At 43.6% G+C, this 22,843-nt stretch overlaps 2 protein-coding genes across 2 annotated transcripts; both read right to left on the bottom strand.

Annotated features, from left to right (window-relative positions):
- Positions 1-8,246: 8,246 nt before the first annotated feature.
- LOC308249308 (uncharacterized protein) lies at positions 8,247-8,606 on the bottom strand (the record flags this gene model as incomplete). The annotated part of the gene is made up of 1 exon (XM_080670514.1): positions 8,247-8,606. The coding sequence occupies one exon, from the start codon at positions 8,604-8,606 to the stop codon at positions 8,247-8,249; it is 360 nt and encodes a 119-aa protein (XP_080526640.1).
- Positions 8,607-15,017: 6,411 nt separating this feature from the next.
- Positions 15,018-15,335, bottom strand: LOC308249310 (uncharacterized protein; the record flags this gene model as incomplete). The annotated part of the gene is made up of 1 exon (XM_080670516.1): positions 15,018-15,335. The coding sequence occupies one exon, from the start codon at positions 15,333-15,335 to the stop codon at positions 15,018-15,020; it is 318 nt and encodes a 105-aa protein (XP_080526642.1).
- Positions 15,336-22,843: the final 7,508 nt, after the last annotated feature.

Here is a 22,843-nt window from a genome sequence, read left to right as displayed (position 1 = left end):
ACGGGGCCAGCCGGCCTCTGGAGAGGTGCTGCAGGTAAGACTTCCTCCTCCCTTCCTGCCTGTTCTTCTCTGACCTGCAAGTCACAACCTTGACCTGGGCCTTATGACCAACCACAGGAACCTCACATTTCTGTAGTTTCTGTGATCATGCCCACATTTAATAACCACCAACCAAAGTAATAATTGTACAGTCTTCCCTGTCAATCACCATTGCAATCATGTCCTCTCCAAAACAGAGACAAGATAGTTAATGTTCTACCTTCTTGAAATGCTTCTTTATTTATCTCCTGTTCTTACCACTGCATTGTCATCTCCGTGTATGCAAAACAACTTCCTTGTTAATAAATTATATTAAATCAGCCTCAAAGAGCCATTTCTTCTTCTCTGTCCAGTGCTAACACTGCCCGCTCATGGGGGAAAATATGTGTAGATTCCATCAGATGAGGCAGACATTATATGTGTAAAGCAATCAATGAATCAAAAACTAGATAAATTATTTGCAATAGATGTAGATGGTTTATGAATGGCTAATCTGTTGTGGGTTTATCAAGAATCAAAGGATTTAGAGGCACATCCCCAATCTTAGCACCTCAATGTCATAAATTAAGCTCTCCCCACACCTCTCCCTCGATAGAGCCTTAGCAACCGAAGCCTGGGTACATGACCATGTGCATGACCCTGCGGGGTCATAGGGCCACTGGGGAACTTGCCACATTTGAGGATCATCGTTTGTGATGGTCACTTTTGTCTGCTTCCAGTGTCCTCTTCTACTGCGTGTTGATTTTGATTGACATGACTCATTGCTGAGAATCACTCCAAAACACAACATAAATGGAGGCTTGCATCTCATCACATTTCTTTGACCATTAGCACTATAGCTCATGTGTGCTTTCCATTCGGCCACCACCCCTCCCTAAGCACCCATATCCTCCAACTCAGCTGTCCCGGAACCCAATGATGAAGTCGGCTCCAACCAGGGCAGGCATCATGGACATCTACCAGCCACGTCAAACTACAAAATCAGCTTTCAGTTGTAACATGAGAAGATGAACATTAGATTCAAAATAATCATATTATGAGCCACTTCCATACCACCCCCTCAGCCTTCTCTGAAGAGCCACATACACAATAAAACCTGTCCCCAGACGCCCCTTCTGTTAATTTCCTGTCATGACCCCTGGCCCTTTTCTCTGTAGACTCTGGATTCTTGATCAATCATGGTTGGTTTAGAGCAAAATGAGAGGGAAAAGGGTCAGGGGGATGCCTGTTGGGTCAGGCAGATGGGCCTGAGGTCAAAGGCAGCCAAGCCCCTTGGGAGTGTCTCCCAGGAGAAGGACATTCTTACGCCAACCCCACAGTGGGCTGCTTCCTTGCCATCCCAAGCAGAACCTGACAAAGATGGATGCTTAAACAGGTAGAACTGACCAAATAGCATGAAATAAGCAAAGGAAACATGAATAACCAGGTCATATAAAACTCCCAAAGGGGTCATTCCCTGTGGAATTTAGAAGATTGGGTTTGAGGAGGGGGTATGAGATGAGCCTCCTCAAATTCTACGTTGACAAGGTAGTTTGGGTACCCACCTGGCTCTGTTTCTATTTTTTTTTTCGCCTTCAAAAGTCCCAAGCCTCAGTTCCCTCTGGCCACCCAGAACCCCTTCATTACTCTCAGTCTCTAGGATTTATCCCAGGGTCCCACCCTCTGACTCATCCTTCCTCCCCAGACTCCACCCTTAGGACCACATCTTCTCACATGGCTGTTCTCAGCCAGGAGAAAGGGACCAGGAATGATGCCTTTATACATCTATCTTACCCAGCTTTTCCTCACTGAGGATTCTGAGACAGCTTTCCCACAAAGTCAGGTTTATTGGCACCGTTCTGGGACATGCGGCCCCTCCCAGCAAAGAAGTAAAGCTTCGGAGGCCCTTGCTGCCCCTGCCCCACTCACTAGAACCTGAGTTTGTTTTCAGTCACTGTAACTAGAAGGCGTGGAGTTGTCAGGATTCACTGAGGGGTCATACCACAGTGTTTACACTGATTTATGAGAGAAGGACCCAGGGATCATGGTGAACCAGTGACACTTGCTGAACATTTATTTGCCAGGCGTCATGCTGGGTCGTTTGGGGGCCACCAAGACAGAATTCCTACAGTGAAATAAGTGACAGCTTGATATGGAAAGAAGATAAATATAAATCCATAATGGCTACGGGGGAAGAAAAACCAAGGGCATATTATATTGAGCATAGGTCACTAGCAAAATCACATAAATGAAAGACAAAGCATATGACATCTCTAAGTTTTGTTACTCTTTTGTTATAAAATCCATATGTTGAAGTTTCAACTCCCATAACCTCAGAATGTGACCATACTTGGAGATAGAATTTTTTTAAATATATTTTTATTGATTTCAGAGACAAAGGGAGAGATATAGAAACATCAATGATGAGAGAGAATTATTGATCAGCTGCCTCCTGCACGCCCCACACCAAGAATCACGCCACAACCCAGGCATGTGCCCTGAACTGGGAATTTAACCGTGACCTCCTGGTTCATAGGTCAACACTCAAACACTGAGCCATGCCAGCTGGGCTAAAGAGATAACTAAGTTAAAAGGAGGTCATTAAGTTGGGCCCTAAACAAATGGGACTGGTGGGGATTTTTTTTGTTGTTTTTTTTTTTGTTTGTTTTTGTTTTTTTTCCTAATTGATTAAGGTATTACATATGTATCTTTATTCCCCTATTTACCCCCCACCCCCACTCATGCCCTCACCCCCCTGGTGTCTGTGTCCATTGGTTAGGCTTATATGCATGCATACAAGTCCTTTGGTTGATCTCTGGGACTGGTGTTCTTATAAGAAGAGGAAATAGGATACAGACATGTACAGAGAGAAGACGGCCATCTACACACCAAGGAGAGAGGCTGCAGAAGAAACCAAACTGACCAACACCTTGATCTTAGACTTTCAGTCTCTGGAACTGTGAGAAAATAAAATCCTCTTGTTCAAGCCACCCAGTCTGTGTTACTTTGTTATGGCAGCCTTGGCAGACTAACACACTCTTTTGGTCATGTGTGATGGGTGTCAATGATACACATGTTTGTGTGTGTGCTGAGCTGTGGGCCTAAAGGGATGCTGTGGCTAAAGTGAACCCATGTGATGAATCATCCATGATGTTTAAATGAAAGAAATGTGCACATGGATTCAGTGTGGTTTCTGGCTTTCCCTAACACATTCAGCTCTCTCTTCCTCCGCCAGAGCATAGTCCACACAATTCCCACCACATGAAGCTATCATGAAATTCACAAGGAAATCAGACAGGAAATATGCATGGGGGGTGGGGGTAGGGTGATGGGGACTGAAGAATACGGGAAGAACACCTCTGTGCACACATCCTACATCTCATGTCAGTTGGTGAATGGTTGTAGGTTCCTCTCTATAATTTGATTTCAAATTTGGGTCTTAATTTCGGTTATCCGAGTAATTGGCCTAAACATGGTCCATATCCCTTACTGTGGGAAATTTATAGGCAGGACCTATAAGGATTTGAAAACAAAGCGAGAACAATAGTAGATTGAAAATGAAAAAGATTTGCTGAGCTCAGTTGAGTTACAGATACATATTTTTAATTGTGACCATGTTACCTTTTCAGGAATTAGTCCCTCTGAAAACTGGCTTCTTGTGATGAAGGTATGCGGCAACTTACTGTAGAGACAGGGATGGCTGGCCTTCATTTTGCTGTGACAGCACCTCCACCACTCTCTGCCTCTAGTCCAAAATAAACCAAATGTGATGGAGAGAACATACTCTGAAAAGTCTACAGGGAACAAGGAGCCACAAGATTCAGTTCCATGACATCATTCTGAATGTTTGCAAGAACTATCTTCTCACCTCTGATGGAAACACGCATGGCAGGTTTCACATTCAGCCTTGGATCATAATGACCTGAGCACAGCCCACTCTGCCCAAAGGCCTGCCTTTATGTCTAGGCATTTCTCAATGTGAACATGTGTCAACACAAAGTAAAGAATCTTCTAAAATATTTATGTCCTGAACAATACACATACAGAGAAGAAACCAAGATGGCGGCATAGGTAAACACCTAAACTGCTGCCTCACACAACAATTTCAAAACTACAACTAAAAGACAGTACGGACACCATCCAGAACCACAGGAAAGCTGGCTGAGTGAAAATTCTACAACTTGAAGGAAAGAGAAAAGCTCACAGAGAATTGGAGGTACAGCAAAGGGGCTTTGTGCGTGCAGAGAGGAAGGGCGGCTGAGAGCCTGGCTGACTTTCTCTGGCGGAAGGGGGAAGGAAGCCTCCGACCGCACTGAACCCCAGTTCTGACTGCACTGAACCCCAGCTCTGGGCGAACCCCTGTGGACCCACGCTCTTACGGGGGGAGTCTGGACTCTCGGGAGGAGACTCAAGCTGGGAAAGGCAGAAGTCTGAAGGCGCACGCGGGCCAGTGCGCACAAAGGCTGCGGAGGTTGCCACAGGCTTTCCCTAGTGGAAGGGAGTCAGAGAATCCTGACTGCACTGAGCCCCAGTTCTGACTGCAGTGAACCCCAGTTCCAGGCGAGCCCCTGGGGACCCACGCTCTTGTGGGGGGAGTCTGGACTCTCGGACAGAGACTCGGGAGCCGGGGAAGGCGGAGGACTGAAAGCGCGCGCGCGTGCCAGTGCGCACAAAGGCTGCGGAGGTTGCCACAGGCTTTCCCTAGTGGAAGGGAGTCAGAGGCTCCTGATGGCACTGAGCCCCAGTTCTGACTGCAGTGAACCCCAGTTCCAGGCGAGCCCCTGGGGACCCACGCTCTTGTGGGGGGAGTCTGGACTCTCAGGCGGAGACTCGAGCTGGGGAAGGCGGAGGACTGAAAGCGCACATGCGCGCAAGGGCAAGGCTGACAGGAAGCCAAGACTGAGACTCCACCCCATCCAAGCTGAGCACAGAGGCTATTGCAATTTGGCAAGTCTAATCCTATAAGGCTGTCTCCAGCACCGAACTTCTCCCAGCATAGACACAGCTGATCCTTACAGCCAACTGGCCCGGAGGTCAATTCTTCCCAGTGATACCAACAACAATAAAGACTTAATTACAACAAGGCTGTACACACAGTCCACAAAGGGGTGCACCAAGAGTGTCCACCTCAGGTTAACTGGGGAAGCAGACACACTGGGCCATATTGGAAACCTAGCACAAATATCTACCTTACCAACTCAGGGAATCAGTAAAAATGCAGGGTCAAAGAATCAGATCACAAACGAAAGAAATGGAGGAAAACAAACGACTGGATATAGAATTCAAAACCACGGTTATAAGACTTTTTAAGAATATCCTAGAAAAGGCCGATAAATATAACGAGACCCTCGAAGATATGAAAAAGGACCAACTAGAAATTAAACATACACTGACTGAAATAAAAAATATTATACAGAGACCCAGAAAAAGAATAGAGGAACACAAGAATCAAGTCAAAGAATTGAAATACAAAGAAGCAAAAAACACTCAACCGAAAAAGCAAAAAGCAAAAAAAAAAATCCAAAAAGTTGAAGATAATGTAAGAAGACTCTGGGACAACTTCAAGCGTACCAACATCAGAATTATGGGGGTGCCAAAAGAAGAGAGAGAGCAAGATACTGAAAACCTATTTGAAGAAATAATGACCGAAAACTTCCCCCACCTGGTGAAAGAAATAGACTTACAAGTCCAGGAAGCCCACAGAACCCCAAACAAAAGGAATCCAAAGAGGACCACACCAAGACACATCATAATTAAAATGCCAAGAGCAAAAGACAAAGAGAGAATCTTAAAAGCAGCAAGAGAAAAACAGTTAATTACCTACAAGGGAGCACCCATACGACTGTCAGCTGACTTCTCAACAGAAACTATGCAGGCCAGACAGGAGTGGCAAGAAATTTTCAATGTGATGAATAGCAAGAACCTACAACCAAGATTACTCTACCCAGCAAAGATATCATTCACAATTGAAGGGCAGATAAAGAGCTTCACAGATAAGAAAAAGCTGAAGGAGTTCATCACCACCAAACCAGTATTATATGAAATGCTGAAAGGTATTCTTAAAGAAGAGGAAGAAGAAAAAAGTAAAGAGAAAAATTATGAACAACAAATACATATCTATCAACAAGCGAACCTAAAAATCAAGTGAATTAAAAACCTGAGGGACAGAATAATCTGGTGAATATAATAGAATCAGGGGCATAGAAAGGGAGTGGACTGATAATTCTCAGGGGGAAAGGGGTATGGGGGGTTCATGAAGAGAATGGACAAAAATCATACACCTATGGATGAGGACAGTGGGGGGGAGGTAAGGGCAGAAGGTGGGGTGGGAAATGGGTGGAGAGGAGCTATGGGGGGGAAAAGGAGAAATAATTGTAATAATCTGAATAAAGATTTATTTAAATAAAAATAAATATATAAATAAATAAATAAATAAATAATAAATAAAATATTTATGTCCTAAATACTACTCATGGTCTCAATTATCAAATACTATTTGTATTTCAATTTGCATCTTCAAAGTGAATGATAGTTGTTGAGGATTAACTGAAGTCGAGTTTCCTTTCTAGGTATAAAATAAATAGATCTTACCCATCTAATGGTTTTCCTATCAGGAATGGACAATCACAGTCTGACAAAAAGACACAAATTAGGTAAGGACTGCTCAAGGTCCCTCTAGGCTTGGGAAGAAATAAATGAAAACATGGTTTAAGTTATTGAGTAAGATCTGAAATGAATTTGAGGGAAATCCTAAACCTTACCAATCCCACTCAAGGTTAAATGAATTCAGACAGAAAAGCAAACAGCAATTCACTTGGAAAGAAACAGTGAAGCCTGAGGCTGGTAAATTCCATGTCCATTGCTGATGACTCATTTAGCACAGCCTGATGCAAAAGCTAAACTAGCAACACCAAAGCTCTAAGGGGCACTGCTGGCTGGATTTAGAGGGAAAAATAAAAGGCTGCACTGCAGAGGTGGAACTCTGCCCTCTGAGCAAAGAAGAAATGGCCCCAGTGGATGGAAATCAAAAATCAATGTAGTCATCCTTATCTTGGTAGTAGGGGTGTTTCTGAAAATGTGTTTAAATGGGTTCTTTGTGAATAAAACATGATTTTTTTTAGGGTTGTCTTTTATTTACTTATTTTTAATCTTTATTGTTGAGACATCCCCTTTTTTCCCCCCATTGCCCCTCTCCATCCAGTTCCAGCCCTGCCCCAGGCCTTCACCACACTATTGTTTATGCCCATAGGCAATGCATATATGCATATAAGATCTTTGGTTAATCTCCTCCTGCCCCCCACCCTCTTCCTTCTGAGATTCTTTTTTTCTTTTTCTTTTTTTTAAAATATATTTTTATTGATTTCAGAGAAGAAGGGAGAAGGAGAGAGAGATAGAAACATCAATGATGAGGGAGAATCATTGACTGGCTGTCTCCTGCCCAGCCCCTACTCGGAGGGATTGAGTCTGCAACCAAGGCATGTGCCCTTGACTGGATTCGAACCCTGGACCCTTCAGTTTGCAGGCCGACACTCTATCCTCTGAACCATACTTGCTAGGGCCCTTCTGAGATTTTTAATAAATTAGGGGAATTTGTCTATCTGTAAATGGAACTCTTGCCTCAAAATAGAATCCAAACTGTAGATAAAAGTCATACTTTAGGTGTTCTGTTTATGTGGGTAACTGGGGTGCAGGGACAGGAAAAGTATCCACATGGACCTTGCTCACTATTGCTACCCATCACCAAGGCCTTTTAAGGGAGATTAAGATTTCCCAGGAGGTAGGATATGGTCAAACAAAAATAAAGGCAAAGGGAAACTTTTAATGATTATTTTACTTTATTTGGAAATGTAAAGAACAGCTGTTGACAAATAAGAATACAAGTGGGAAAGGGGGCAGAGAGAAAAACATATAAATGAAAGGAAATAATCAGACACAGGTAGAGAATATTGGGAATCGTGACCCTATTGGATTAAGCTCAGTGAGGTTAGCTTTTCTTTAGGAACAAGGCCATAGTCCTGTCTTTGTTTTGGCTCTAAACTAGTTGACTGGAAACTTTTGGGGTAGGAACATTAAAAACACAGAAAGCAGAAAAGATAGGAACCCACATTCAGGACCAAAGTCACAGGCCAAGAGCTAAGTCCCAGAATGCCAGGTGATAGCAGGTAGGGCAGGTGGACAGGGTGGAGGAAAGGCCTCTGCTGCCCGGGGACAGAGGCTTGGCCGGCCGCCTAGCAGCAGCATTGCTTCTGGCAGCAGCACTTACACTGGCAGCACTTCTGCTGACAACAGCCCTTCCCACAGCCACAGCCACAGGAGCCACAGCCACAGGAGCCACAGCCACAGGAGCCACAGCCACAGGAGCGACGGCAGCAGCAGACCACGGGGACACTGCAGCAGCCCCCACAGCAGCCACGGCAGCAGGGGCAGCAGCTGGAGCAGCAGCCGACCCGGTAGCATCTGCAGGTGGTGCAGCCACCACAGCCACCACCACAACCACCACCACAACCACCACCACAACCACCACAGCCACCGCCATAGCCGCCACAGCCGCCACAGCCGCCACAGCCACCACAACCACAGCACCCCATGGTGTCAGTAGAGAGGACTCAGGAGAAGGTGAGCAGGGAGATTTAGGAGGTTAGAAAGGTTTGATGCCCCCTGTGCTGGGGGGAGCCCTTATATACCACCTCTAAGGGAGATTATTGACCCAAGACTCAAGGTCACTTCCCTGTTGTGGATGCAAATATCCACAGCAGCATCTCACATGGCCTTTGTGTACTTCCTTAATGGGTCTTTCTGACTTGCAAACCCTGTAAATTTAGCTTATACTTATCTTTTTAAAGCCATCTTTAAAGTAGAAAAGGAAACAACTATTAAGTCTTTTTTTTTTTTTTTTTTGTAATCGTAAAAATCTGAGCAAGATCAGAGTTCCCCTGGCTACTTTTACATTCTCAGTTGTAGCAGCCCAGGACAAAGATTTTTCATTGGTACACCACATATACCCATTTACTAAGCTGTGGAACATCGCTTCAGACAGAAGAGGACATTTTGAAAATTGAAAGGGGAAGATGATCCCAGGTCATATCATGTCATCGCCCTGAGGCAGAGATGCTGGGCATTTGTCCATCCTGTGACACAGGTTAGGACTCTGACTCAGAGGAGAGGGGATCCTGGTTATCAAGGTCATTACAGAGTGTCCTTAATCTCAGGCCAGATGCTGGTGGCACATCCTGAGTAGAACTCATTCAAAGTGTGTCTGCATTCAGAGTCATCTACATTCAGTGCTGCCAGCTTGTCAGTACCCTGTAGAGACAGACAGCAATCCTAGCTACCGACCTGTACAAACAGCTCATTGGAACCAATGTGCCACCCATTAGTCAGTAGCATAAATTCCTAGGTAAAGCATGGCTCAACTGTGTAAGCATGCCAGTTAAAAATAACCAGGTGTTGCTGTCCTAAATAGAGGACACTGTTTAGTGCATCTATCAATCAACTTCCTGCTTATAGTTCTATTGCTAACGATAAACACGCCAACAGATGCAAATCAAATCAACAAATACTTGTTGGACACATTTTATGTGCCAGGCAATGTGGGCAATACACAGAAATGTACGTCTAAGCAACTTCAAACTAGTAAGAGAGATGAGAAAAAAAATAATTGATTAAATTAAGGACAGGAAAAGACTTAATAGTCCAATAAGAGTTGACTCAAAGTACTGGCTGATTAAGTTCCAAGTGAATATTAAGGTTTACAAAGATTCTCAGAGTTCCAAATTGCTTCCAATTAGATAGTGAAGAAAGGAAGGCTTTATGTAGAAGGCAGGGCTTGAGTTGGGGCATGAATGGGAACTGGCCATGCAGGGGGTGGAGGAAGAGTGAAGGGTGGAGCGTGCCATCTGCCATCATCCTGCTTGACTTGCATCCTTCCTTCACCTCCAGCTATGTGACCTGATCCTTCTGTACCTCGAGCTCCTGATGGAAATAATAATACCTATATCATAGGGTTATTGTGAAATGTAACACTTAGAATAGAGCTTGGAACACAATAAGTGGGCAATAAATACTGGCTATTACTAGTATTTCAAGTTAGGCTACACGTTGTAAGGGAAAATGCAAGAATTATTCAGGAGACAGAAAGAAAAGCAGAATTATGTGTAGTGGAAAGTTTATTCAAGGGAGTTAGCAGGTGTTCAAGCTGGAAATAAAAGTTGAAACTAGTTATGAACTTTAAGGAGTGGAGACTTTGATAACTCTTTTGCAAGTAAATTATATAGCATGGGAAAATGATTTTTCAGGAAGATGTATCTGGCAGCAACTTATAGGATACATTAAAGAAAACCTAAAGAGAGACCAGTTACATGCTTATAGGTTGGGAATTTATCCTCCTTAAAAATTGAAATTCTTTTTTTAATCTTTATCCAAGGACATACTTAGAGAGAGGGAGAGAGAGAGAGAGAGAGAGAGAGAGAGAGAGAGAGAGAGAGAGAGAGAGAGAGAGAGAAACATCAATAGGTTGCCTTCCATACGTGTCCCGACCAGGGATAGAACCCACATCCCGGGTATGTACCCTGACTGGGAATCAAACCAGCAACCTTTCAGTGCATAAGATGACACTCAACCAATGAGCTACTCTGGCTGGGCTCCTATTAAAATTCTTATTCATCACAATATGTTACACTGATGAATACAATGAAGGTAGTTCTTCAAGGGACAGTTGACAACAGAAACACAAGCCAGCTGACGGACAACCAAATCATGTTGCATTCTGCTTTGCCATTCTGAGCACTGGCCTTGGGAGGGGGTGGGAGGCTCATCTACAGAAGACTGAGACAGGGTTCCTGCCCTGTGCTTTGATCATCTCATGGGCTGACGGAAAACTGAGCAGAAGCTCTTGGTCCAATGTCAAAGGGTTTTGTTAGAGATTTGGGAAGGGGTCTTGGGTCCTGGGAGAGAGCAGTCACAGGACCCCAGAGATGGGATCTGACCTAAACCCTGAGGAACGAGGAAAAAGCCCACTCCCTGAAGGGGCTCACATTCCCTGCATGGTCTTGCTGAGATTGGGGCCTACCAGCACACTCAAGCACAAAGGTGTGTTTTTTCCAGTTGCAGAGAAAGTCAAATCCATTCTACAAGTACTTCCTCCATAATGCTTAACCCTCTTCTGGTTCCATGTACCAATCAATATTTTTGAGCTATTACAATGTTCCAGGCATAATTCTAAGTATTTTACGTGTATCATTTTAATTAATTCCTGCCAATAATCTCCGAATGAAGAGACTGTTAATACTCCTATTTTACTGATGAAGAAAAAGGAGGATACAGGAACATTCATTGTCTAAGGTCACAAAGAAATTGGAGAGTCCGAAAACAAGCCCAGCAGCCTGATCCCGGAGTCAGTCCTCGGAACCACCATGCGACACTGCACTGCTTAACTGCAAAGTTCAATGTCTAGATCAGGGATCAACAGACTAAGGCCCACTTGTTGGCCGGCTACCTATTTTGTAAGTGAGGTTTTATTGGAACAAAGCCACTCAAGCATTTACGTGTTGTCTATCATTGTTTCAAGTCTCAATGACTGGACTGAGTAGTTGCAACAGAGATCATGGCTTGCAAAGCAGAAAGCATGAACTATCTGGTTCTTTTTTACTTATGTATTGGAGTAGCTTGGTTAATAACATGACATAAATTTCAGGTGTACAACTTTATAACACATCTGTCTACACTATTGAGTTCACCACCCGAAGTCTAGTCTCCTTCTGCCACCATGTATTTGATCTTCTTTTCCCTCTTCAGCCTCCCCAACCCCTTTCTCTCTGTTGGTTTACTTGAGGTTTTTGTTTTGTTTTGTTTTTGTTAATTGTCCGCTGAGGGTATTTTTTCTACTGATTTTTAGAGAGAGTGGAAGGGAGTGAGAGAGTGAGAGAAACATCGATGTGAGAGAGACACATCGATGGGTTGCCTCCCACACGCACCCTGACTGGGACCGGGGATTGGGCCTATAATCAAGGTAGGTGCCCTTGACCTGGAATCAAACCCATGACCCTACGTCCGTGGGCCTGTGCTCTAACCATTGAGCACCAGCAAGGGCCCTATGAGATTTGTTGTTTGTTTTGTTAATTCATTTGTTGCTTTTTGTTTTATATCCCACATATGAGCAAAATCATAGGGTTCTTGCTATCTGGTTCTTTATAGAAAAATCTCCCAAACACTGGCCTATTTCCTGTAGAACTTTTAGTTAGAAAGGCAATTTTTGGGTGCAAGCACGTTGTTTTAGACCTGATTCACTGTGATAAGCGGCAATGCAAAGGAGTTAGACATCCTTGTTCTCTCTCTCAGTCTTAATAAGCCACAGCTTCGATGAGCTTTTACACTTGACTTCCCTCCTTAAGTGGAACCTGATTTTGTTTCCATGAGTGTTAGGTGAGCTACCTGTTTATTTACCAGTCCTTGGGATCACAGAAGCCACGTCAGGGTGTGAGACTAACCAATTTGAAGTAGTCATTCTTTCCAACAAATGAATATGATCCCATGTAGACAATCTACTTAAACCAGCATAGAAATAACAGTGGGGGTGGGGTGGGGGTGGGGGTGTATTTGGATCTATGTAATACTTCTTCCCCTGGCCAGGACTAGGATGGAATGAATGAAGCACTTGCCTGGGTTGCAAAATTTAAGGTGGCACCAAAAAACTCAAGTTCTCAAGATAAATAATATATTAAAAAATGCAAAATATTCATGATAAGCCCAATATCAAAATTTTACATGAAGAGAGGACTGGACTCTGCACTTGCCTGACTCATCCTCCCTTGGTCCCAGCCCTGCTACTTCTTGACAAAATTTGATACAGTTTAGCACCAACTACGAATTTCAATGGTGCCATGATTCTGCAGATTCTACCTCCCATCTAGTAAAGATTGTAGCAGGAGGAAAGAGACCTGTGGTTAATAGTAGGGAATTCAAAGGTCCCATTCCCCATGGAGCAGATTTTCAGTTGTATTCACTGCACAAAATATTTCCGGAAGCTCCACCATGAATACTGTGCCAGGGTCCGAAAGGCCACAAAGACGAGCGAGGCTCACTCCCCACCCCACTCCTCCTCTACAGCCTGCAGTCTGGGAGCTAAGAAAGCAAGCTTTTGTGCCCAGGAGACTGGATGTGAATCCTGGCCCTACCATGTAGTGGCTGATACTTCTCTTCACAACCTTGATTACCTGAAGTAGCTAGTGGAGACGATATTAGTGCCTGCCTCTTAGATCGTTGGGAGGACTAAATGGGATGATGCTTGCTGGCCATGTCAGCTGCTACCATCATCATCACCATCTCAGTGGGTGACCGAATGATTCATTCACCCTGTTCCCCACCGGCCCAAGTTAGATCGCCACCATCTATCACCCAACCACTTGTGCAAGCTGGAACCATCGTTCTTGAATTCTCCTTGAATCCTACTCTACATCTAAACCGTTCTTGGCCCAGCCAGTGTGGCTCGGTGGTGAGCATCGACCTATGAACCAGGAGGTCACAGTTCGATTCCCAATCAGAGCACATGCTCAGGTTGTGGGCCCAGGTTGTGGGCTCCATCCCCAGTGTTGGGTGTGTAGGAGGCAGCTGATCAATGATTCTCTCTCATCATTTATGTTTCTCTCTCTCTCTCCCTCTCCCTTCCTCTCTGAAATCAATAAAAAATATACTAAAAATAAACCGTTCTTGAATCTCTCCATTGTGGTTCAGGCCCCCATCCCCAGTGCACGGATCCCTCCAGCAGTGTCTTGTCTGATTTTCCGCCTCTGGACTTATCTCCCTCCAGTCCATTCTCCCCGTGCTGCCAGACTGATATTTTCTACAAAGGACCTCATTCGCCCACCAAAATCCTTCAAAGAATTTTTCTTAGTGTGGAATATAGCATCCAAACACTTCAATGCAATCTTTCTGCATCTGGACTTCGCTCACCTCTCCAGCCTCATCTCTCATCATGCTACCCCCTCACACTCAACTCAGCCTGAGCCAGCTGTCCCCACTGGTCACACTGCCTCTCCCCTCTGGTCGTTGCACACAGAGTCACCTCTGCCTGCGATGGCCTTCCCTCAAATGCTTCCTGACACACCCTTGTCCAAGGGGTAGCCTTCGTCCTTCATGACTTGGCCCAAGCGTCACCACCCCCTGAGATTTCTACCCTCTTCCCTTACACAAAGCCTGACTCAGGTACCCTGTCTGTGTTTCCATAATAGCCCAGGTGTGCCTGGCACATATTCTTTTCTTTCCCCTTGGGGCCCCATTTTTCACGTTTTGAATGTTTCAGGAAACAAAAACCCATCACTACCACCAATCCCCATCACCTTCACCCCACCTCAAAAATCCTTGGGTGAGTACAGGGATCCCTCAGGCAAAATGTCATTTGGGGGCAGCAGCCAAGGGGGCTGTCCCTCTCTCTAATAAATGGCCCTGGACGCAGGGTCCAGTTCCCCCACTGGCTGCAGGAGAAGCAGCAGTGGGGGAGCCAGGACTGGGTTCACAGTGCAGTGGCGAGAGCAGCCAACAAAGGAAATGATACAACGTGTGACTGATGGAGAGTTTGATCATGCAATAAGTCATTTTATTAGCAAATTGAAAATAGCAAATGTTGACAGAGGAGTAGAAAAGACTGCATACAGGCAGAAAACTCCACATGGCCAAATCCAGGCAGGAGTTATTTATAAAAAGGTAAACAGTACAAGCGAAGAAACTATGAGGGTTCCCAGGAGACTCTGACTTTGCCCAGGGAGCATCAGTTCCTCGGTCGCATATTTAATCCACACTATGTGGTTTGGGCAACGTTGTGCAGGGTGAGAGCAAAGGGAGATCCCAGGAAGACAAAGCCTGAGGCATAAGAAGCGTGAGGGGGAAAGCTCGTGACAGAGGGCTCGAAGGAAAAAGTAGACAGAATGGGGCGAAGCAAAGTCTTACCAGCAGGGTAGAGTGTGGCCTCCCTCAGCTGCTGGGCCGGGGTGTATCCCAGCCACTGCCTAGCAGCAGCATTTCTTCTGGCAGCACTTCTGACAGCAGCCCTTCCCACAGCCACAGCCACAGCCACAGGAGCCACAGCCACAGGAGCTGCAGCCACAGGAGCGGCGGCAGCAGCAGACCATGGGGACGCTGCAGCAGCCCCCACAGCAGCCACGGCAGCAAGGGCAGCAGCTGGAGCAGCAGCCGACCCGGTAGCATCTGCAGGTGGTGCAGCTACCACAGCCACCACCACAACCACCACAGCCACCGCCACAGCCGCCACAGCCGCCACAGCCACCACAGCCACCACCACAACCACCACAACCACAGCACCCCATGGTGTCAGTAGAGAGGACTCAGGAGAGATGAGGAGTGATAGTCAGGAGGTGAGGGAGGTCTGATGCCCCTTCTGCTGGGAAAGCCCTTATATACCACCTCTGGGGATGAGAGAGGGAGGACACATGACCACTTCCTTGTTATTGTTTATTTCAGTTTCTATAGGAAAACGTCAGGCTCCTACTGTTTATTTCCTTGCTAGATACCTTTAGTCTTATTAAATCACATAGTTTCAGTTTAGCTAAATTTAACTCTGTCTCACCCAGTGAGAATATTTAGCAAAGGACCTATCCCTATTTTCAAATACAGCCTCTCTTGGAATAGATGAGCCAGGGAAACCCATCTTCCCATTGACACTTTCCTTGCTCACGAGCATTTTCCCAGGGACATTGTGTGCTTCCCTTGACACCTCTCCAGGGAACATTCCCGAGGTCCCTCAGTAGGAGAAGGAGAACATACAAACTTAAATAAAGAAGGTAACTTCCAAAATTGCTATTGGGGCCACGTATATCTAAACTTGCGGTTATGTCTGCTTCTTCTCCCTGGGTAGATGCCCTGACTGCAAACCGTGAACTCATTCAGTGGATTATAAAAATCACCCCACTTGGGACACCTGCAGGCTCCTGCTGCAACTTAAGGATGGCTTTCTGCCCAGTAATTAATTCTTCCTGCATGACTCACATCTGTAGGCCCAGGCTTGATCATAAAGTAGGCAACAAGGCCACTGACGTGAGGTTTCAGAGGCCCCAGGAAGCTCCTCTGTCCCTTTCGGGGACTCTGTCATCTAAGGGCTGATTTCTACAGTATTAGCTCAAGACCCACTGGCCATAGAGGCTTCCCAAGATTTGTTTGGTAGAACACTAGTTCTGTTACAGGATACTGAGGAGCTAGGCAAATTCCAGGACAAGAGGACTAGGGAAACTGAGACAAGAAAATTTAACAACAAGAAAATTAAACAACAGTTTGGGCAGCTTGCAGCTGATTTGCAGTAAAATCTTATCTTACCCAACCAAGGACTCGTGAGAACAAATGGCTATTACCTCTCTAACCAAAGAATGCAGGCAAGAAAGGGGAGTTTCACTGCCTCTTCTCCCTAACCATAGAAAGCAGGGTATAAATCACCCTGGAACTGCTAAGGCAGGAGAGGGGAAAGGGGAAGGAAAGAGGAAGATATTCATCTCAAAGAAGTCAGCCGTTTGGGGGACATAGGAGAGAAGAGGGAGTGTTCACATCACTGTTTAAACAGAGAAGCCAGCAATCTCAGGGCTTGTCACGATAAAATCGCCAAATATTTCTCATCAATTCTGGGAAAGCTATAACAGAGCAAAAGGAAGACCTTGAGAGTTAATCTGTACCAAGATATCTGGCAGAGAAGTTTTAAAACCTATAGACAGAAGGGTATATAACCTCTTGAACCCCCACCAGGCTCACTTCTCAGGTTAGCCAAGAAGCCTATCTGTGCTCTAGGCCAGATGTAGTTTAACAGATTTGCTTGCCTTGCTTCTTTAATAAACTTACTTGTTTTACTTTTTAATAAATTGGCTTTACTATAATGCAATTGTTTGGAGTCACTCATTTGAATTCCTTCCTACAAGAACCAAGGAGGGGGCTGTCCAGTAACACCTTTTCTGGTGCTGATGACAGTTCCTTGGGATATTAAAGCACACAAGACAAAAATGATTCAAATATGCTTGAAAGTAAGCCATTTAAATAAAGCTAAACAGTCTTTTTGACTCTAGATCTTCTTAGACTCTAAGGCTTCGATTCGTCATGATCCTGTGACTCACAAGGAGTCAAAACTACTAGACCACAGAACTTACTTTCACTCTAGTCAGGTGAGAGCTCAGATTTTGATGGTGGATTTAGAAAAGCACATTAACACATTCACTGCAGAGAACAGAAATAGAAAGAAGGAGCAGTGGTTCTCAAACATACATACAATTGAAGAATTCAGTGACTACACTCAGTAGACTTAGAAATTGGAAAGAATTAATCTACACTTTGTGGCATATCCTATAGTTTTAGAAACTTAACCACTTACTTTTAGACAGGAGTACTTCTAAATAGGGCAAAGGATGGCCTATGGACTATTTTCTTTATGAGGACTCTGGGTATAGAAAACTCATGCCTTCCATTGTTGGTCCATCCCAATGCACTATCCCGCTAGCACTTACTAGTAATGTCTTCTGTAGGTACAACAGCAATCTTCCCTGCTTTCATGTTGCCTCTTGTCCACTGTAGACCCAAGAGTGAAATCTAGGAGTCTGGTCATCAAAACTATAGACCTGAGGACAGTCTTCAATAATTTTCTTGTAATAGCTAACAACCCTAATTTTTTTAGCCTTCAGTGGAGTTAGTAGATCTCAAGGTGGGGCCCCTGGGACCAGCAGCATCAGCATCACAAGAGGTGTTAGAAATGCAAATTCTCAGATAGTTTGGGTGTGGAGCCCAATAATCTGTGGTTAATAAGTCCTCCCAGTGATTCTGATGCATGTTCAAGTTTGAGACCTTTGGACTGTGTCAATATAGGGGAAGATCACTTTTTACTATTTTGCATTATTCAGTCACTTTTCTTATGTTTACTTTGTCTTCAGTATTTTTTTCCATATGTTTTCTTAGCGCTATGAGCTGATGTTTACTACTTTGAAAGCAGCATCTTTTTTCTGGCTAAGACTTTATCATCTGCTAAATTTGCACAATAAAACCCATAACACAGTGTTTCCTGATAATTCTCCTGTACTTCTAGGCTCACATCTCAACACACACATCTCAACGTATATGTGATTTTTCATTTCAACAAATAATAACTCAGAGCCCATTTATTCAACTATAAGCCCAGTTTGGGGTCAGGAAGCATGATCACCCTAACAATACCAAGTGTGGAACACTCTTTTTATAATGTCAGTTATACAATAAAAAATAGAGTCACAGTTTTTGGCTTCATATTGCTAGTCAAGCTAAACCATGTGCCAATGCCCTGTCATCAATGGCCAGCTGCCTAATTCTAGACACATCTGAAAAGACAAAAATAGCTAATGCAAAGAGCAGTGTAGCCATCTGGCTATCAACAAAATCTTTTTCTCTAGATATCAGGCTACCATGTTGTCCCCCACACATGCAGTCCCAATGAGTCTCAACCAAACATCACAAGTTTCCAAGGATGCAGAGGTGGTCTAACCCCTACCCAGGAGACATTATGTTTGGGAAATTACAATTCTAGGACCTGTGATTCTCTTAGTGATTTCTATACACTGCAAGAAACAATCTTCCACCTGAAGACAGATTCTTTTTAAAGGGAAGAGCAAAAAATAAGCTCTACACTAACAAAAAGCATATGGAAACAGATTTAAAACCATACCACTTGCTTTCATGTTTCCCAAAGGAAAAAAATATACTTATGTAGAAATACAACAAAACATTACAGGATTGTTTGTTTTCTGCAGAAGGAAGAAATCAAAGAAGACCTAAATAAATGGAGAGGCCCGTCATGTTCATGGATTGGAAGACTCAACAAAGTGAAGATGCCAATTGATTTATAGGTCTAATACAATTCCAAAATTTCAGCCAGGTGCTTTGTACAATTGGTGCTTATTCTGGACAATTGGTGCAGCCACTAGGGAGAGCAGTATGGAGTAACCTCAAAAAAATTAAAAATGTAACTCTTTTATGACCCAGTGATCCCACTTCTGGGAATATATCCTAAGAATCCCAAAAATGGATTCAAAAGAATATATGCACCCCTATGTTCATTGCAGTGTTATTTATAATAGCCAAGCGCTGGAAACAGCCTGAGTGCCCATCAGTAGATGAAAGGATAAAAAAGCTGTGCTACATTTATGCCATGGAACACTATGTGGCCATAAAAAAGAAGGAAATCTTATCTTTTGTGACAGTATGGATGGACGGACCTAGAGAGCATTTTGCTAAGTGAATAAGCTGTCTGACAAAAACAAATACCATATTATTTCACTTATATGTAGAATCTAATGAACAAAGTAAACTAACAAACAAAAATAGAAATAGACTCATAGATACAGAGAACAGACTGACAGCTGTCAGAGGGGAAGGAAGTTGTGGGACTAGGTGAAAAAAGGGTGAGGGATTAAGCAACAAAACCCAACAAATTTATAGATACAGACAACAGTATGGTGATTACCGGCAGGAAAGGAGATTAGGGGAGGGAGAAGAGGGTAAAGAGGGGAAAATGATGATAGAAGGAGACTTGACCTTCACACACAATACAAATACAGATGTTATATTATAGATTGTACACCTGTAACATATATAATTTTATTAAGCATCACCCCAATAAATTCAATTAAAAAAATAAAGTTTATTGGTCAAGCACAAGACCTATTTAGCTAAAAGAATTTTGAAAATGAAAAATAAAGGGAACAAAATCACTCTACCTAATGACCCAGGTTATTATATAGACACGGTACTCAAGACCACATGGGTTGGGAAGAGGGACAGACACCTAGATCAAGGGAACAGGGTAGGGGTCCAGGAGAGGACCCACACAAAGAGGCTCAACTGATTACTAACAAAGGAGAAAAAGTAATTCAATGGACGAAGAATAACCTTTTCAACAGATGATGTTAGAACAATGGCACATCCATGCAAAAAATCTTAACCTAAACCTTACATCAAAATGGCTACTGAACAAATGAAAGATCATTCACACTCGATTACCCCCTCACCTGTGTGAGCACCTGCCTTTTACATGGTCTGACTGGTATGTGCCTGTTTACAAGACCCTGAAGTTCTGGAGGGCAGGAACCACGTGGCTTTGATTTTGAACTCCCAGGTCCTTTCACAGTATAAGGCATCAATTAATATTTGATGAATGAATGACTTCACCCTCTTTCCAGGGGATGGCAGCATGTGGTCACATCACCAAGAATCAATTTAAGGCCATTTACAAGGCCAGAGAGGTTGGGTTTTGAACAGTGTCTATGTGAGGCATGTGGGTCACAGAGAGATCTGACCCTTCTTTTCTCAGTAGAGTATGCAATTCAGCCGCGTCATTAGGCTTCGGGCCAAAGACATTCTTCACAGAAAACTCACCAAGCAGAGAAGCAAAGCAGTAAACCCAAAGTACAATGTGTCTTCCAGGAACATTTTAAATTGAAATACTTTAAAAAATGCACTTCATCTAAAACAGCAGGTGGAAAACACCCCATAATAATACAAGGAAGTTCATTTAAAATAAAATCAATGGTTTTCATAAAGGATACCCAGGTGACCTCTGAGGTCAGTCTCCCAAGCTTCTGGAGGTCACCAGAGCAGGTGATGAAAACTCAGAAAATAACGTCATCTTGAAAGCAAAACTTCCGTGTGCTTTTTTAAAGATTGAGCTGGTACTCCTTTAAAAAGGCATAAAAATAATCTCCCGATCCATCTAGAGTTGATTTTTTTTTTTTTTTTTGCTATTGTGGTTTTTGTTGCTTGTTACAAAAAAAGTGTAATTAGATACAAGCAAAATTGAGCTACCAAAAAACTAAAATTCAGGCCAAATAGTTGGGCAATAAAAAGAAAACCTTTGGAATGAGGTATCTAAAATGTCTAATCTATGAGAATATTTCATGAGACCATCCAATGTGCTTCCACAGGCTGGAAATTCAGCCCCCAGAGACCTACCTGCCCCCATCCCCCCCCCCCCCCCCCCAGATTCCACCCACACTAACCCAGGGGGCAGCACCTTTGTTTCCTTCAATCACTAGCCTCTTGATCCTGGGTTAAGACATTTTGCCAGCAGGACCAAGGCAAGAACAGACACATCTATTTCCTAGAACCTAAGGCCTTTAAAATAGCTTTTGACTACTTTTTTAGGGAGGATGTTAATGAATATTCTTTTTCCTTTGAGTTGTTCTGACACAGAACAGAATCAAGAGTTAGAAACAAGGAGTCATGGAAAGGAACAGAAAACAGGTGTCAGGAAACGTTTGCTCACCTACCAGCAGCCAGTCCTCATCAAACACTTCTCCACGGGAGCATAGGGCTGAGCATTTTTACCCAGAAATAACCAGATCTGTAATCGTTCATAAGACTGTGGGAATACAGTGTGGGAGGCTATAATTGCCACAGGCAGATCTACGAAGCCTTTGAACTTGAGGTCAGAGAAGAACCTGGTGTTGTAAGGTTGATGAGCTAGGATGGGTCATGAGGACATGAGAGGGGGGAGATGTCCACCAGAGTTCACACAGGTAATTGAAGGGATAACATATAGCAAAACGTTAAGGGCAAGTGACCAGTATCACTATTTGCCTTTTCTTAGCTCAGAAGTGGATGCCTTGGAACAAGCAACGAATGGGAATGGGGGACAGCGCCCTCTGGTCTTGTCCATATCACCGTGCACCTGTCTGCATGTCAACAAGTCGCTAACCCTCTCTAAGCAGCCATTTCTTCCCTTTGTAAACATTGAGCTCAGATTCTGCCAAGGGTACCTTCCAGCTCCTAAATTCTTCAGAGTTCAGTGATAATAAAGAACAGTCCATTTTAATTAAAATGTATTCCCCAGATATATGCTTATTAAGGAAAGTACCGATTTGTCTACCAAAGGCAGGAGTTATTTTTATTTAGTCTGGATTGAAGATTTCATTGTTATTTTTATTTAGTCTGGATTGAAGATTTCATTCAATTTGATGTATATAACTAATGTGATTTCAGTCAAATTTACTTTCATGATAAGGGTTAAGCAGATAATGCTAGAATTGTAATTTACATTAATATAAGGATATAGAACCACATTCTATTCTTAAAATTGGGCCAGATATAAAAGAAATATAGACTTGGAACACATAAAAGCTCAAAAATAAAAGCCATAATGACAATAATGAGGACATAAATCATTGCCACTTATGGAGGGCATACATACATCAATCAAATTTAATTCTGAAGACAATCTTGAAAGGTATCATGTTCCCCTTTTTACAAATGGAAAAACTAACATCCAGGGAGATTAGACAAGTGCCACATGTGCAAGGCTTTGGAGCTGGAACAGGAATCCAGACTTGAGAGATTCTACCGCCACGCTCCTGGTTGCTGGCCTTCAACACCAGCAGTTGCGCCCAGGTAAACAAGGGCAAATGCAGGCTGGGATGACTAGATGCCCAGGTATGTTTTAGCGTAACTTCTAGCATTGTTCCTTCTTCCTGGATAAGTAAAACCAATTTATCAGGAAATACTTGGAGGACAACTAAACTATTTTCTCAATTTGAACAGTGTCGGCTTTCTATCACTTTAAAAGTAGCAGAGACTTGTAAAATATCAGGTTCTAATGGAATGGGGGTGGGGATAGGGTAATTTTCCAATTGTTCCTTGGTTACACCACCCCTTGCTTTTCTCCCTGACACCTGTATCTTCTCTTCTTCCCCTATGTCCCCCATCTCAACCCATATATGGCATGACAAAAGTAGATTCTTTCATTGCAGAAACATCCATCTGGGGTCTTCCCCCTTTATCATGGCATCACATGTGAACTCTTAGGATAATCATAATAAGTGCTGGA

Source organism: Plecotus auritus (genome assembly GCF_963455305.1).
Source record: "Plecotus auritus genome assembly, chromosome: 5".
Taxonomy (NCBI): Eukaryota; Metazoa; Chordata; class Mammalia; order Chiroptera; family Vespertilionidae; genus Plecotus; species Plecotus auritus.
Note: the sequence above shows the minus strand (reverse complement) of the source record. Positions and strands in the feature narration are given on the sequence as shown.